Source organism: Athene noctua, chromosome 30 (assembly GCF_965140245.1).
Source record: "Athene noctua chromosome 30, bAthNoc1.hap1.1, whole genome shotgun sequence".
In the NCBI taxonomy this organism is placed as follows: Eukaryota; Metazoa; Chordata; class Aves; order Strigiformes; family Strigidae; genus Athene; species Athene noctua.
The window spans coordinates 1,141,064-1,156,359 of record NC_134066.1 but is presented as its reverse complement, the minus strand read 5'-3'; the positions used below and the strand labels follow the sequence as shown (position 1 = coordinate 1,156,359).

Here is a 15,296-nt window from a genome sequence, read left to right as displayed (position 1 = left end):
GCTGCAGGAGCTGACTGAGCGCCCCCGACCTCACAGGGAACAACTTCTTCCTTATATCAGAAAATAAAGCTGGAAATACCTGGAGGAATCACAGACTGGTTTGGGTTGGGAAGGACCTGAAAGCCCATCCAGTCCCACCCCCCTGCCCCAGGCAGGGCCACCCACCACCAGCCCAGGTTGCCCAAAGCCCCGTCCAACCTGGCCTTGAACCCTTCCAGGGAGGGGGCAGCCACAGCTGCTCTGGGCAGCCTGTGCCAGGGCCTCACCCCCCTCACAGGGGAGAATTTCTGCCTTAGATCTGATCTAAATCTCCCCCCTCGGTTTAAAACTGTCACCCCTCATCCTATCCCAACCCCTGAGCCAGAGTCCCTCCCCCCTTTCCCGCAGCCCCTTTCAGCCCTGGGGGGCCGCTCTAAGGTCTCCCCGGAGCCTTCTCTCCTCCAGCTGAACCCCCCAACTCTCAGCCTGTCCTCACAGGGGGGCTCCAGCCCCCCCAGCATCTCCGTGGCCTCCTCTGGCCCCGCTCGAGCAGGTCCGTGTCCTTCTGCTGTTGGTGCCCCAGAGCTGGACCCAGCCCTGCAGGGGGGTCTCCCAGAGCGGAGCAGAGGGGAGAATCCCCCCCTCGCCCTGTGCCCACCCTGCTCTGGGTGCAGCCCAGCACACGGGGCCTTTCCGGGCTGCCAGCCCACACTGTGGGCTCGTGTCCAGCTTCTCACGCACCAGTACCCCAAGTCCTTCTCCTTGGGGCTGCTCCCCATCCCCTCCTCGCCCAGCCTGGGTTTGTGCTTGGGGCTGCCCCCACCCACGGGCAGTTCCTCGCACTTGGCCTTGTTGAACTCCATGAGGTTTGCCCGTCCCACCCCTCCAGCCTGCCCAGGTCCCTCGGGACGGATCCCTCCCCTCCGGCGTGTCACCGCACCACGGTGGCAGTGGGGAACGTGCTGAGGGTGCACCCAGATGGGGGGGTGCACCAGGGTGGGGAGGGGACTGGGGGATGTGGCAGTGACACTGGTGTCCCCATCCCTGTGCCCTGCTGCAGTGACAAGCTCCAGGCCACTGGTGGGGACCCTCCTTGTCACCTTCCTCCCCCCCTGCCCCATTCTGCCTGCCACCAGGGACAGGGACAGCCCCCCCCCACGCACACGGGGCACCCCCCTCAGGGGACACCACCTGCCCTGGGGCTGTTTGGGGGGTGTCCCCCCCCATCCCCGGCCCTGTCCCAGTGCTGCCATCGCCTGGCCAGCGACCGGGAGGCCACAGCTCCCTCCAGTGGGGGCCAGGAGAGCCTGGGGACCCCTGGGAAGGGTGGCAGAGGTGGGGGCTCACCCCCCCCCAGGGCCCGCAGCACCCCAGAGACCCTACAACGAGGTGCAGCATCAACGGTTTTATTATCGGTGCAGTGTCCGTGGGTGCGTCCCCATCCTGCTCCCCCCACAGGTCGGGGTCCTGGGTGCCCCCGGGGGTGGTTGGGGGGGGGTGTGTAGGATCCCACCTCCCCAGGGTGCCCCCCACCTCCTCCGGGTCATTCCCCCCCAGTGTCTCCCCCGCCCCCCCAGTGTCCCCAACCTCCTGAGAAACACCCCTGTCCCCAAATGTGCCCCCACCCCACCCTCAGGGTTCCTCCCCGACTCCAGCATTCCCCACCTTCCATCTTGAGCCCCCCCCCCCCCCGGGCCCAGGGTCACCCCCAGCCCCAACACCCCCCCCCCCTCACCAGAGCAGGTGCCTGGGGAGACACTGGGATGAACCAGCACTATCACCTTGGGGTCCCCATGGCCCTCGTCCTCCCTAAAGTCTTGCACCACACTTTTCTCCTGGGGGGGTGTCCCCACAGTCAGGGCACGTGGGGGCCCCCCCCTCCTCCCCAGGGAACCCTCAACCTGTCCCGGGTCCCCAAACCCCCCTGACCTGCAGGGTCATGTCATCCCCCCTCCCAGTTCCAACTCCCAGGGTGTCCCCCATCTCCCCAAGTAGATTTGGGGTTCCCCTGACCCCAAATTGTCCCCCCCCCACTCCCAGGGGCCCTCCCTGCCCCCAGGATCACCCCCATCTTGATGCCCCCCCCAGCCCTGGGGCCACTCCACCCGAGTTGAAACAAGGGTGCTTGTGCAACGGGGAGTGGGTGTGCAAGGGCACCAAGGAGGTGTGCAAAGGTGCGCGTGCAACAGGGAGCAGGTGTGCAAGGGCAACAGGGAGCAGGCGTGCAAGGGTGCCTGTGCAATGGGAAGTACGTGTGCAAGGGCACCTGTGAAACAGGGAATGGGTGTGCAAGGTTGCCCGTGCAATGAAAGTGGGCATGCAAGGGCACCAAGGAGCAGGTGTGCAAGGGCGCCCCTGCAATGCGGAGCGAGCGTGCAAGGATGCCTGTGCAATGGGAAATGGGTGTGCAAGGGCACCAGTGCAATGGGGAGCGGGAGTGCAATGAGGCCACGGATCAGCGTGCACGAGGTTCTGGGACACGGCTCTGGGCAGAGCAGGACGGCCACGTGTTGGTGCAACAGAAACCCCGGCACACGCAGAAACTTCCCCGCGCACCCCAATTGTGCAACACAAACGCTGGTGCGCACAGAAACTCCCATGAGCACCAGGGGTCTGATTGTGCAACAGAAACCCCGGCGCACACAGGAACTCCCCCATGCACCACGATTGTGCAACACAAACCCCAGTGTGCACAGACAGACACACCCCCCTCGTTGTGCACGGGGGCGATTGTGCAAACGCAATCGAGGACAACGAGGTTCCAGCGTGCAACTCGCACACGTGCAGAGCCCCGTGCTGGGCAACGGGGGGGTAGATTTGGAGTAAAATCCCCAAAAAAAACTCTGCGGAGTGGGGCAGGGACGTGCAGAAACACCTTTTTAATTTAAAAAAAAAAGAAAATAATTCGCTTCCTTGTGTTTTTCCGCTCCCCCCACCACCACAATGGGAACATTTTGGGGGTCACCAGCCACCCGGGACGGGGGGGGCCACTCACCCCATAGCAGCGCACCAGGGTTGTCCCAGCGTCCCCTCGGTGGTGGCACGGGGGGGGTCACGGCTCAGGTGCAGCGTCGGCGGTGTCGGGGGGGGCCGTGGGGGGGGGCAGGCGGAGCTCGGTGTCGTGGCGACTGAGGGCGAAGAGGCGGCCGACGGCCACCAGCGCCAGCAGAGCCACGGCCGCGCAGCCCCCGAACATGCTCCTGGTGCCCGTTTGCCGGTCGCTGTCGTGAAGAACCAGTAAACCCAGACAAGCCAGTAAATTCAGGGGAAGGCGAAACCAGTTCATCACCCCTAAACGATCCTTTTCCGGCACGACTTTGCGGCGGAGGAAACCCATGGCTGGGAAGTAGAGCCCGCAGGAGAGTTCGATGAGGAGGAAGGCGAGGAAGGACTCGGCGGGGCTCTCCTGGCCGGGGCTGGTGGAGAAGGTGAGCATGAAGAGGGAGAAGAAAACCAGGAGGACAGCGAGGGAGAGGAGGTGGACGGGCTGGAGGTGGTAACGCTTGGAGACAGCCAGGCGGTAAAGCGAGGAGCCCAGCGTGCTGGCGGCCATGAAAGCAGAGAAAACGACCCCCAAGGGAGCGCCGTGAGGGTCCAGAACGGGCGTCCAGAGGAAGATGAAGATGTAGATGACGCTTTCAAACAAAGCCTGGATGGTGCCGAGGAGAAGGACGCGCCGGTCGGAGAGAAGACACTTCAAACCATCGCCGCAGGTTTTGGAGAAAGCGCGTTTCTTCCCGTAGTTTTCATCCCAATTTTGGACGGCAAAGACCCCCGACAGCACCAAGAGGGGGATGGAGACCATAAACGGAGCCACCGGGCCCAACCCCAACCACTCGGCGAAGAAATCAGCCGCTCCCCCGGCCCCCACGGCGATGACGTTGTTCCAAAAAGCCGCCCGGGAGAAGGTGACGGCGATCCACTCGCTGGGAAAATCGTGGCGCTCCACGTGCTCGTGGACGTACCACGCCTCGAAAGCGGAGAAAAGCAACGCCGTGGACAACCCCCCTAAAACTCTCCCCACTGCCAGCACCAGATAATCCCGGGAGAGTTTAACCAAACAACAAACCGAGTAGGTCAAAGAAAAAAGAACGCAGGATTTTTTCCGACCCAAGCGATCGACTAAAGAAGAAGAAACCAACCCGAAAAGGACGCTGGAGGCGAAACCGCAGACGTAAAGGATGGCGATCTGTCCCTCCAGGAAGCGGTAGTGCTGGTAGAGTTTGTAGAGGTAAGGGCCCTGCAGCCAGTCGGCGGCCAGGGCTGGCAAGTAGACGCGGTAGTAGCCCCGCTGGAAGCGGCGGAAGGCCGGGTTGGCGTGGTGGGGGGCAGCGGGGGGCCGGGAGCGGCAGGCGGCCAGTTCCAGCGCCAGGCAGGCGGCCAGGAGGAGGGCGCAGGCGGAGTAGGAGGCGAGGAACATGGCGGAGGGGGGGTCATCGGCATCGCCGGGGTGTGGGGGGGTGCTGCGGAGGTCCTGGGGGGAGGCGAGAATCGGGTCAGACAAGCCTGTGGTTTGCCCCCCGCCTGCCGCCCCAGCCTATACGTCCCTACTGGCCCTGCCCCATACCCCCCCCCCCAGTACCCCTCATCCCTGCCCTATACACACACACCCCCCCTGTGGTACCCCCACCCCGCCCTGCCCCATACGGTGCCACCCCCACAGCCCCCCACCCCACAAAGCCCCTCTCAGGGACCCCACAGACCCCGGCCCCACACACCCCCTCAGACACCTCCCATAGGCCCCACAGCCCCCCCATAGCCCCATAAGGTCCCCACAGCCCCCCCGGCCCCATACTGTCCCTATAGGCCCCACAGCACGCCCATAACCCCCCCCAGCCCCATACGGTTCCCACAGCACCCCCATAACCACACCCCCAGCCCCATATGGATCCCATAGGCCCCAAAGCACCCCCATAGACCCCCCGGCCCCATACGATCCCCATAGGCCCCACAGCACCCCCATAACCCTCCCGGTCCCATACTGTCCCTATAGGCCCCACAGCCCCCCTCCCAGCCCCATACGATCCCCATAGGCCCCACAGCACCCCCATAAGCACCCCCCGGCCCCATACCGACCCCATAGGCCCCACAGCACCCCCATAGCCTCCCCCGGCCACATAAGGTCCCCACAGCCCCCCCGGCCCCATACGGACCCCATAGGCCCCACAGCACCCCCATAGCCTCCCCCGGCCACATAAGGTCCCCACAGCCCCCCCGGCCACATACGGTCCCTATAGGCCCCACAGCACCCCCATAACCCCCTCCCAGTCCCATACGGACCCCATAAGCCCCACAGCCCCCCCATAAGGCCCCCTCCGGCCCTATACAGTCCCCAAAGTCCCCACACCCCCCCCCCCAGCCCCCCGGGTCCCCACCTGCCCCTCAGCGGGGGGCGGGAGCGGCCGCTCGCGCCGACACCTCCACGCTCCCACTTCCGCTTCCGCCTGGGCCCGGCCGCGGGCGCCGCCATCTTGGATCGCGTCACGTGACGCGGGACCCCTCTCACCCCTCCCTACCCCGCCGTGACCTTTCCCCCCGCTGTCACCTTTGCCCCCAACCGACGGGTGGGGGGCTGTGGGGTGTCAGTGGGGCGGAGGTGCCTATAGGGCCTCACAAGGATTGTCTATGGGGTGTCTATAGGGTGTCTGTGGGGCGCTGGTGCCCATAGAGCCCCTCACAGGGGACTGTACGGCGTCTATAGGGTGTCTGTGGGGCGCTGGTGCCTATAGAGCCCCTCACAGGGGGCTGTACGGCGTCTATAGGGTGTCTGTGGGGCGCTGGTGCCTATAGAGCCCCTCACAGGGGACTGTACGGCGTCTATAGGGTGTCTGTGGGGCGCTGGTGCCTATAGAGCCCCTCACAGGGGGCTGTACGGCGTCTATAGGGTGTCTGTGGGGCGCTGGTGCCCATAGAGCCCCTCACAGGGGGCTGTACGGCGTCTATAGGGTGTCTGTGGGGCGCTGGTGCCCATAGAGCCCCTCACAGGGGGCTGTACGGCGTCTATAGGGTGTCTGTGGGGCGCTGGTGCCCATAGAGCCCCTCACTGGGGGCTGTACGGCGTCTATAGGGTGTCTGTGGGGCGCTGGTGCCCATAGAGCCCCTCACAGGGGGCTGTACGGCGTCTATAGGGTGTCTGTGGGGCGCTGGTGCCTATAGAGCCCCTCACAGGGGGCTGTACGGCGTCTATGGGGTGTCTGTGGGGCAGCGCTGTGTATAGAGCCCCTTGTGGGGCATCTGGGGGTGTCTATAAGGTGTCTGGGGGGGTGGCAGTGCCTATAGGGACTCTGTGGGGTGTCTATGGGTCAGTGGTACCTATAGGCCCCTCTACAGGCTGTCCTGGGGGTGTCTATAAAATCATTTCACTCGGAAAGACCTTCACAGCTGCAGCCTCTGGCCATTAACCCCCCGGTGCCACCGGCCCCCGTCCCTCCGTGCCACCCAGCACGTCCTTCACCCCCCTCCTGGGACGGGGACTCAGCCCCTGTCCCCCCCCCACATCCCCTTGGGCAAAGACATTTTTCCTGACATCCTACCTACCCCCCCCGGCGCCATTGGAGGCTCTTTCCCCTCATCTCCCTCAGCTGCTCCTCGCGGGATCGTTCTCCAGCCCCTTCGCTGGGGGCTCGAAACTGAACTCGGGGGCAGGGGGACGAGTTCCCGCGGCCTGCGCTGTCCCCGGCACCGGCCAGGGCGCTGCTGGCGCCTCCTCACCCACCGAATCCCGGAGTCGTCCGGGCTGGAAAAGCCCCTGAAGCTCCTCCAGCCCAACCATGACCCTCCCCCTGACCCCCCCCAACTCCCCCAGATCCCTCAGCGCTGGCTCAGCCCGACTCTTCAACCCCCCCAGGGATCCCGGGGACTCCCCCCTGCCCTGGGCAGCCCATTCCAACGCCCAACAGCCCCTTCTGCACAGAAATCCTTCCTCAGAGCCAGCCTGACCCTGCCCTGGGCAGCTTGAGGCCATTCCCTCGGGGCCTGGCGCTGGGGCCTTGGCTCCAGAGACTCACCCCCCCTCTCTGCCCCCTCCTGGCAGGGAGTTGCAGAGGGCCAGGAGGTCTCCCCTCAGCCTCCTCTGCTCCAGACTGAACCCCCCCAGTTCCCCCAGCCGCTCCCCAGCAGACCTGTGCTCCAGACCCTGCCCCAGCTCCGTTGCCCTTCTCTGGCCACGCTCGAGTCATTCAATGGCCTTTTTGGGGTGAGGGGCCCAGAACTGAACCCCCTCAGCGAGGGGCGGCCTCCCCAGTGCCGAGCCCAGGGCTCAGATCCCTTCCCTGTCCCTGTGGCCACGCCAGGGCTGGTACAAGCCCCGCTGCCCCCCCGGGCACCCCCGCACAGCGCAGCGCTGAGCACGGGATTAACTGGGGGGGGGACACACACACGACTCACAGGGGGCAGCCCCCCCCCAACATGCTCCCACGTGTGGGGAAACCCCCGCGCCCCACTCTGTGCCCCCCCCCCCCCGTGCACGCCATGGCCCCATGCGACAGCCCCACGGCATTGCAGCCCCCCCCATTGTGCAAACACCCCAATTCCTGTGTCGATACCCCCCCCCCCGCCAATGCCCCGAGGGTGGTGCAAATGCCCCACCCCACCCCCTTCTGTAAATGACACCCCCAAGAAATTGCCCCACCCCCTGTGCAAACGCCCCCGTGCAAACACCCCCCATCCACATACTCCCGTGCAAATACTCCCATGCAAATACCCCAGTGCAAATACCCTCCCTGTGCAAATACCCCCGTGCAAACACCCCCCATCCACATACTCCCGTGCAAATACCCCCTGTGCAAATACCCCCCGTGCAAATGCCCCCCGTGCAAATACCTCCCGTGCAAATACCCCTGTGAAAATATCCCCATGCAAATATCCCACACACAAATACCCCCATGCAAATGCCCCCCCGTGCAAATTCTGCCCATGCAAATACCCCCGTGCAAATACTCCCCGTGCAAATGCCCCCCGTGCAAATACTCCCGTGCAAATGCCCCCCCCGTGCAAATACCTCCCATGCAAATACCCCTGTGAAAATATCCCCGTGCAAATACCCCCCACACAAATGCCCCCCGTGCAAATTCTGCCCATGCAAATGCCCCCGTGCAGATGCCCCCCCCCCGTGCAAATACCCCCGTGCAAACGCCCCCTCCCCTTGCACCACCCGGGGCTGGGGGTGTCCAGCCCTGCCCGTGCCTCAGTTTCCCCGAGTTGCGGGGGGGGGCACCCCCATACTCACGGCAGCTGCCGGGCGCCTGCCCAGGGGGTTCCTCGGGGGGGGTCCGGGGGGGTCCGGGCTCCCCCTCACTTGATGCGCAGCCGGGGGCGGCAGGTGGGGCAGCGCGGGGGGGGGCAGCGAGGGGGGGGGCAGCACCGGGGGAGGGGGCAGCAGGGCGGAGGGGGGGAGCAGCAAGGGGGGGGGCAGCAGGGTGGGGGGTGCCAGGGTGGGGGGTGACACTGGGGGCAGCGCGGGGGGGGGCAGCAGGGGGGGTGACACGGAGGGTGACAGGGTGGGGGGCAGCAGGGCGGGGGGTGGCACTGGGGGCAGCAAGGGGGGGGGTGACACTGGGGGGGGCAGGCGAAGGGACAGCAGAGGGGGCAGCAGGGGGGGGGGACACACGGGGGGGGGCAGGCAGGGCAGGCCATGGGGGGCCCCCCACGGCGGCGGGGCCGGGGTCTCGGCCAGCCCAGCCCCATGGAGGTGCCACCCCCCGCCCCCCCCCCGGGGGATTTACGGCCCAAAGCGGCTCAGCGGGAGCGGGGGGGGGAGAGGGGGGGCGGCGCACGTGGCAGCACCCATGGGTGCGCTGTGACCGGCCCCACGCGCGACACCCCACGGGGGGGGGGGGGGTGTCGTGGTGCCGCCTGGTGGGGACAGGGAGAGCGGCGGCGTGGGGGGGGGGCCGGGACACGGGGGGACACGGGGGACGGGGGGGGACACGGGGGAAATGGGGGGACACGGGGGACTTTGGGGGGCCCTGGGGGTGGTACCAGGCTCTGCCACCCCTCGTGAGTGTGCGTGTGTTCACGTGTGTGTTTGTGTGCACATGTGTGTCCACGTGTGTGTGTTCACATCTGTGTGTGATCACATGTGTGTCTGATCATGTGTGTGTTCAGGTGTGTGTGATCACATGTGTGTGATCACATGTGTGTCTGATCACGTGTGTGTTCCCGTGTGTGTGTTCAGGTGTGTGCTCACGTGTGTCTGACTGTGTGTGTTCATGTGTGTGCTCGTGTGTGTGAGCACACGTGTGTTTTCCCATGTGTGTTATCCCGGGTGTGTCCACGTGTGTCTGATCACATGTGTGTGTGTTCCCGTGCTCACACGCGTGTGTCACACCCCTCTCCCTGCGTGTGCGAGGCCGCGTGTGCCCGTGTTGCACCCACGAACACGCTCCCCCCCCCCCCCGCGTGTCCCCACGCCCCAACACACGCGTGTGCCCCCCCCCCGCCTCCTCCGTGCCTCAGTTTCCCCGCGGGGGGGGGGGAGGCCCCGCGGCCGATGGGCTCATGGAAAAAACTTTGGGTGGAAAATCCGCCCCCCCCCCCCCCCCCGCAGCTCAATGGCGCCTTTGTTCGCCCGGGCCGCGGCAGCAGCCCCCGCCCCGCCCCCGCCCGGGTCCCCCCCGGGCCCTGTCCGCCCCCCCCCGCCCCCCGACGTGTGGCCCCCCCCGCCTCCGGGTCCTCCCCCCCCCCCCCCCCCCCCGGCCTCAGTTTCCTCCCTGGGGATGGGGGGGGGGTAGGGGGGCGCTGGGGGGGGCTGGAGGGTGGTGAGCGAGGGCATGAACGCCGGGCGAAACCAGTGCGAAACCAGTACAGAACCAGTGCAGAACCAGTACAGAACCAGTGCAGAACCAGAACAGAACCAGTGCAGAACCAGTGCAGAACCAGTGCGAAACCAGTACAGAACCAGTGCAGAACCAGTACAGAACCAGTGCAGAACCAGTGCAGAACCAGTGCGAAACCAGTACAGAACCAGTACAGAACCAGTGCAGAACCAGTGCGAAACCAGTACAGAACCAGTGCAGAACCAGTGCAGAACCAGTGCGAAACCAGTACAGAACCAGTGCAGAACCAGTACAGAACCAGTGCAGAACCAGTGCAGAACCAGTGCGAAACCAGTACAGAACCAGTACAGAACCAGTGCAGAACCAGTGCGAAACCAGTGCAGAACCAGTGCGAAACCAGTACAGAACCAGTACAGAACCAGTACAGAACCAGTGCGAAACCAGTGCAAAACCAGTACAGAACCAGTGCAAAACCAGGGCGAAACCAGTGCGAAACCAGTGTGAAACCAGTACAGAACCAGTACAGAACCAGTGCGAAACCAGTACAGAACCAGTACAGAACCAGTGCAGAACCAGTGCGAAACCAGTGCGAAGCCAGTGTGAAACCAGTACAGAACCAGTACAGAACCAGTGTGAAACCAGTGCAAAACCAGTGCAAAACAGGGCAGAACCAGTGCAAAACCAGTGCAAAACCAGTGTGAAACCAGTACAGAACCAGTGCGAAACCAGTGCGAAACCAGTGCAGAACCAGTGCCAAACCAGTGTGAAACCAGTGCAAAACCAGTGCGAAACCAGTGTGAAACCAGTGCAGAACCAGTACAGAACCAGTGCAAAACCAGTGCAAAACCAGTGCGAAACCAGTGCGAAACCAGTGTGAAACCAGTGCAAGACCAGTGCAAGCCTGTGACCCGCTGGGCAACGCTTCCCCAGCAGTGTGCAAGGCCCCCAAAAGCCCCCAAAAGCCGTGCAAGGCCGTGTAACACCGTGTTAACACCATGCAAGGCTGTGTGACACCGTGCAAGGCTGTGCAGTGTTGTGCAAAGCCGTGCAAGGTCGTGTAACACCACGTGCTGCTGTGCGGAGCCGTGCAAGGGTCTGAACATTGCATGATGGCGTGCAAAGACGTGCAAGGCCGTGTAACAGCGTGCAAGATCTTGTAAAACCATGTAACACCGTGCAAGGCCGTACAATGTTGTGCAAAGCTGTGCAAGGCCGTGTGACACCGTGCAAAGCTGTGTAACACTATGTAAGAGCGTGCAAGGCCTTGTAGACACTGTGCAAAGCCATATAAAACAATGTGCTGCTGTGCTGTGCAAAGCCGTGCAACACGATGTGATGATGTGCAAAGCCGTGCAAGGCCGTGTAACACCATGTAATGCCGTGCAAGGCCGTGCAATGCTGTGCAAAGCTGTGCAAGGCCGTGTGACGCCGTGCAAAGCCGTGTAAAACCATGTGCTGCTGTGAGGAGCCGTGCAAAGCTCCAAACACCGTGCGATGCTGTGCGACGCCGTGCAAGGCCGTGTAACAGCGTGTAACAGCGTGCAAAGCCGTGTAAGACGGAGCCCGTGCAAACAGGGCACGTCCCCACCCACTGCGGGGTGGGGTGTGGGTGCTGCTGGGTGGGGGGGGCAGGAATGCGGCCGGGCGGGTGCTGCCGGCACCGGCCTCGCACGCCCGCACACGCCTGTGCACGCCCACGCACGTGGGAGGGGGACGACACAGTGGCTGCCGTGGGGTGCAGCAGGGGCGGGCACACGTGTGTGTGAGGGTGAAGCGTGCACTCTCCTACAGCCGTGTGCGGCCTCGCACGCTCATGTGCGGTCACACGTGGTCGTGCCTGCTGGTGCGTGTGCACCCCCCATGCCTGTGCACACTTGTGCGAGCTGACACAGGGTGCTGGAGTGCGCTGGGGTGTGTCCAAACACACCTGCGCACGCTCACATCCACTTGTGCACACTCCTGTGCACTCCTCCATGCCTGTACAAATGCACACGCTCACACCCACTTGTGCGCTCACACCTGCTTGCGCATGCCTGTACACACTCACACCTGCTCATGCACACTCACACCCACTCATGTGCTCACACACGCTTGTGCACGCCCGTGCACGCTCACACCCACTCACACCTGCTCACACCCACTCATACACACTCACACCCACTTGTGTGCACTCACACCTACTTGCACACGCTCACACCCACTCGTGCACACTCACGCACACTCCTCCATGCCTGCAGACCCTCGTGCACCCTCACGCCTGCTCGTGCACACTCATGCACACCTGTGCACACTCACCCCCGCTCACACCCACTCGTGCACACTCCCCCCCCCCGGCAGCTCCGGGTGTCCCCGGCCCGTGGGAGGGACCCGGGGGGGGGCAGGGCGGTGCCTCCCTGCCCCCGGGCGCTGCCTGCCCCTGCCCGCCCTGCCCCAGCCTGCCGGGCCGGCTCTGCCCTGCCTGCCCCTGCCTGCGCCCTGTCCCCTGCCTGTCCCCTGCCTGTCCCCTGCCTGTCTCCTGCCTGTCCCCTGCCTGTCCCCTGCCTGTCCCCTGCCTGTCCCCTGCCTGTCTCCTGCCTGTGCCCTGCCTGTGCCCTGTCTCCTGCCTGTCTCCTGCCTGTCTCCTGCCTGTCCCCTGACTGTCTCCTGCCTGTCTCCTGCCTGTGCCCTGCCTGTCCCTTGCCTGTGCCCTGTCTCCTGCCTGTCCCCTGCCTGTCCCCTGCCTGTCTCCTGCCTGTCTCCTGCCTGTCCCCTGCCTGTCCCCTGCCTGTCTCCTGCCTGTGCCCTGCCTGTCCCCTGCCTGTCTCCTGCCTGTCTCCTGCCTGTGCCCTGCCTGTCCCCTGCCTGTGCCCTGTCTCCTGCCTGTGTCCTGCCTGTCCCCTGCCTGTCCCCTGCCTGTCTCCTGCCTGTCCCCTGCCTGTGCCCTGTCTCCTGCCTGTCCCCTGCCTGTCTCCTGCCTGTGCCCTGCCTGTCCCCTGCCTGTCCCCCGCCTGTCTCCTGCCTGTCCCCTGCCTGTCTCCTGCCTGTCCCCTGCCTGTGCCCTGTCTCCTGCCTGTCCCCTGCCTGTCCCCCGCCTGTCTCCTGCCTGTCCCCTGCCTGTCTCCTGCCTGTGCCCTGCCTGTCCCCTGCCTGTCCCCTGCCTGTCTCCTGCCTGTGCCAAGGCTGCCTCTGCCTGTCCCTGTCCCCTGCCTGTCCCTGCCCGCCCGAGCCCTCCGCACACTCGCACACGCGTGTGTTGGCGTGATGCCACGTGTCCCATGGTGCACGGGTTTGCGTGACCCACGGTGGGGGGGGGGCGGGGACACACCGTCAGGCCTTGCACACGCGTGTGCGCGGGGCCTTGTGTCACCCCTGGCCCGGCTTAGAGCCCAGAGGGCATCACACGTGCCTGGTGTGCAAACTCCTCACACAAGTGTGAGCATGTGCCCGGGGACGCTGCTCACGATGACCATGTGAGCCTGGCGCCAGCACCCAACCCGCCCTGTGCCACACCTGCACCACTCACTTGTGCAAGCCTTGCACGGGACCCACCACCACCCCCTCTTGCACACTCCTCGTGTCCCCCCTGCACAGCTCCTCGCTGCCCAGCCCCTCGGGCAAGGCCCCGTGCGAGGGTGTGCAAGGGCTGGGTGAGGGTGTGTGAGGGTGTGCAAGGGCCGTGTGAGGGTGTGAAAGTGTGTGTGAGGGCTTGGAGAGGGTGTGTGAGGGTGTGCAAGGGCTGTGCAAGGTCTGAGAGGAATGTGGGAGGGTGTGTGAGAGTGTGTGAGGGTGTGTAAAGGCCGTGCAAGGGTGTGCAAGGGCTGTGTGAGTGTATGTGAGAGCGGGGAGGTGTGCAAGGGTCGTGTGAGGGAGTGCAACGGTGTGAAAAAGGCTGTGCAAGGCTGCACAAGGTGTGCAAAGGTCGTGCAAGTGTGCGCGAGGGCTGTATGACAGTGTGCAAGGCTCGTGCGAGGGTGTGCAAGGGCAGGGAGAGGGTGTGTGAGGGCGTGCAAAGGTCGTGCGAGGGCTGTGCGACGGCGTGCAAGGGCCGCGAGAGGATTGTGCAAGGGTGCGCAGGGGCTGTGTGAGGGCCATGTGAGGGTGCGTGGGTGTGCAAGGGCCGTGCAAGCGCCGTGCGAAGCCTCCAGCAGCCAGGCGGGGGGGGGGGCAGCTGCTGTTTTTAATTCCCCGCGGCCGCCCGGGGCTAATTGGGACCTTCGGGGGGGGGGGGGCCCTTTGGGGGTCACCACGTGGCAGCGGGGGGGGGGGGGGGCCACACACGGGATGGGGGGGGGATGGGGGACGGGGGGTGGCCTGAGGGGACATGAATGAGGGGACATGGGGTGGCCCAGGGGGATGGGGGGGGACACATGACACCGTGGGGACCTGGGGGGGGGAACAACACACGGGGGGGGACACACGGGGGGTGGGGGTGGGGACGTGAAGGTGTCCCCATTGCTTTGGGTGCTGGGGGGGGGAATGGGGACTGGGAGAACTGGGGGGGGTCTGCGGGAAGTGACATGGGGACTGGGAGAACTGGGAGGGACTGGGGAAGGTGTCACAGGGACTGGGAGGACTGGGGGGACAGGGGAAGTGACATGGGGACTGGGACAACTGGAAAGACTGGCATGAACTGGGGAAGGTGACATGGGGACTGGGAAGACTGGGAGGGACTGGGGAGGTGACACTGGGACAGGGAGCACTGGGAGGGACTGGAGAGGTGACACGAGGACTGGGAGGACTGGGAGGGATTGGGAGGGTCTGGGGAAGGTGACATGGGGACTGAGAGGACTGGAAAGACTGGCAGGAACTGGGGAGGTGACATGGGGACTGGGAGGACTGGGAGAGACTGGGGACGTGGGGATGGGGAGAACTGGGAAGGACTGGGAGGGGGTGACACTGGGACTGGGAGAACTGTGGAGGTGACACGGGGACTGGGAGAACTGGGGAGGTGACACGGGGACTGGGAGGACCGGGAGGGTCTGGGGAGGGGACATGGGGATGGGGAAAACTGGGAGGGACTGGGAGGGGGTGACACGGGGACTGGGAGGACTGGGGAGGTGACACAGGGACTGGGAGAACTGGGGAGGTGACATGGGGACTGGGAGGACCGGGAGGGTCTGGGGAGGGGACATGGGGATGGGGAAAACTGGGAGGGACTGGGAGGGGGTGACACTGGGACTGGGAGAACTGTGGAGGTGACACGGGGACTGGGAGAACTGGGGAGGTGACACGGGGACTGGGACCCCTGGGCGGGACTGGGAAGGTGACACGAGGACTGGGAGGGACTGGGGAGAGGACGTGGGAACTGGGAGTACCGGGCGGGACTGGGGGAAGCGACACGTGAACTGGGAGGACTGGGGAGGTGACAGGGCGGGCGGGGCTCTGTGTGTGTGTGACACCGCGTGACACCCCGCGCGTGGGTGTGACACGGCGACACCCCCCCCCCCCCTTTTTAGGCCGTGTGACCACGCCCCTCCCCTTCGGCCACGCCCCCTCCCGCCTCAGCCCCGCCCTCTGCCGCAGGCCCCGCCCCGCGCCGGTCGCTGGGCCGCGGGGCCGGGC

The 15,296-nt window shown here is 65.2% G+C and overlaps 1 protein-coding gene across 3 annotated transcripts; it reads right to left on the bottom strand.

Moving 5' to 3' along the window:
* Nucleotides 1-2,077: 2,077 nt before the first annotated feature.
* On the bottom strand, nt 2,078-8,303 carry MFSD5 (major facilitator superfamily domain containing 5). 3 transcript variants are annotated; one of them, XR_012635332.1, is made up of 3 exons: nt 8,207-8,303; nt 2,975-4,453; nt 2,078-2,854 (listed from the first exon to the last, which is right to left on the bottom strand). XR_012635332.1 is itself a non-coding variant. In XM_074929548.1 (2 exons), exon 2 carries the CDS (start codon nt 4,397-4,399, stop codon nt 3,032-3,034), a length of 1,368 nt encoding a protein of 455 aa, XP_074785649.1. In that variant the 5' UTR covers nt 4,400-4,453; nt 8,207-8,303; the 3' UTR covers nt 2,840-3,031. The 3 variants fall into 3 exon arrangements, 2 of the variants coding, with proteins under 2 accessions (XP_074785649.1, XP_074785650.1); XM_074929548.1 differs by having other exon boundaries at nt 2,840-4,453; XM_074929549.1 differs by lacking the exon at nt 8,207-8,303 and adding an exon at nt 5,355-5,455 and having other exon boundaries at nt 2,840-4,453.
* Nucleotides 8,304-15,296: the final 6,993 nt, after the last annotated feature.

Coding starts and splice junctions, on each gene's coding strand:
- MFSD5 (XM_074929548.1), bottom strand. CDS start 4,399: ATGTTCCTCGCCTCCTACTCCGCCTGCGCCCTCCTCCTGGCCGCCTGC.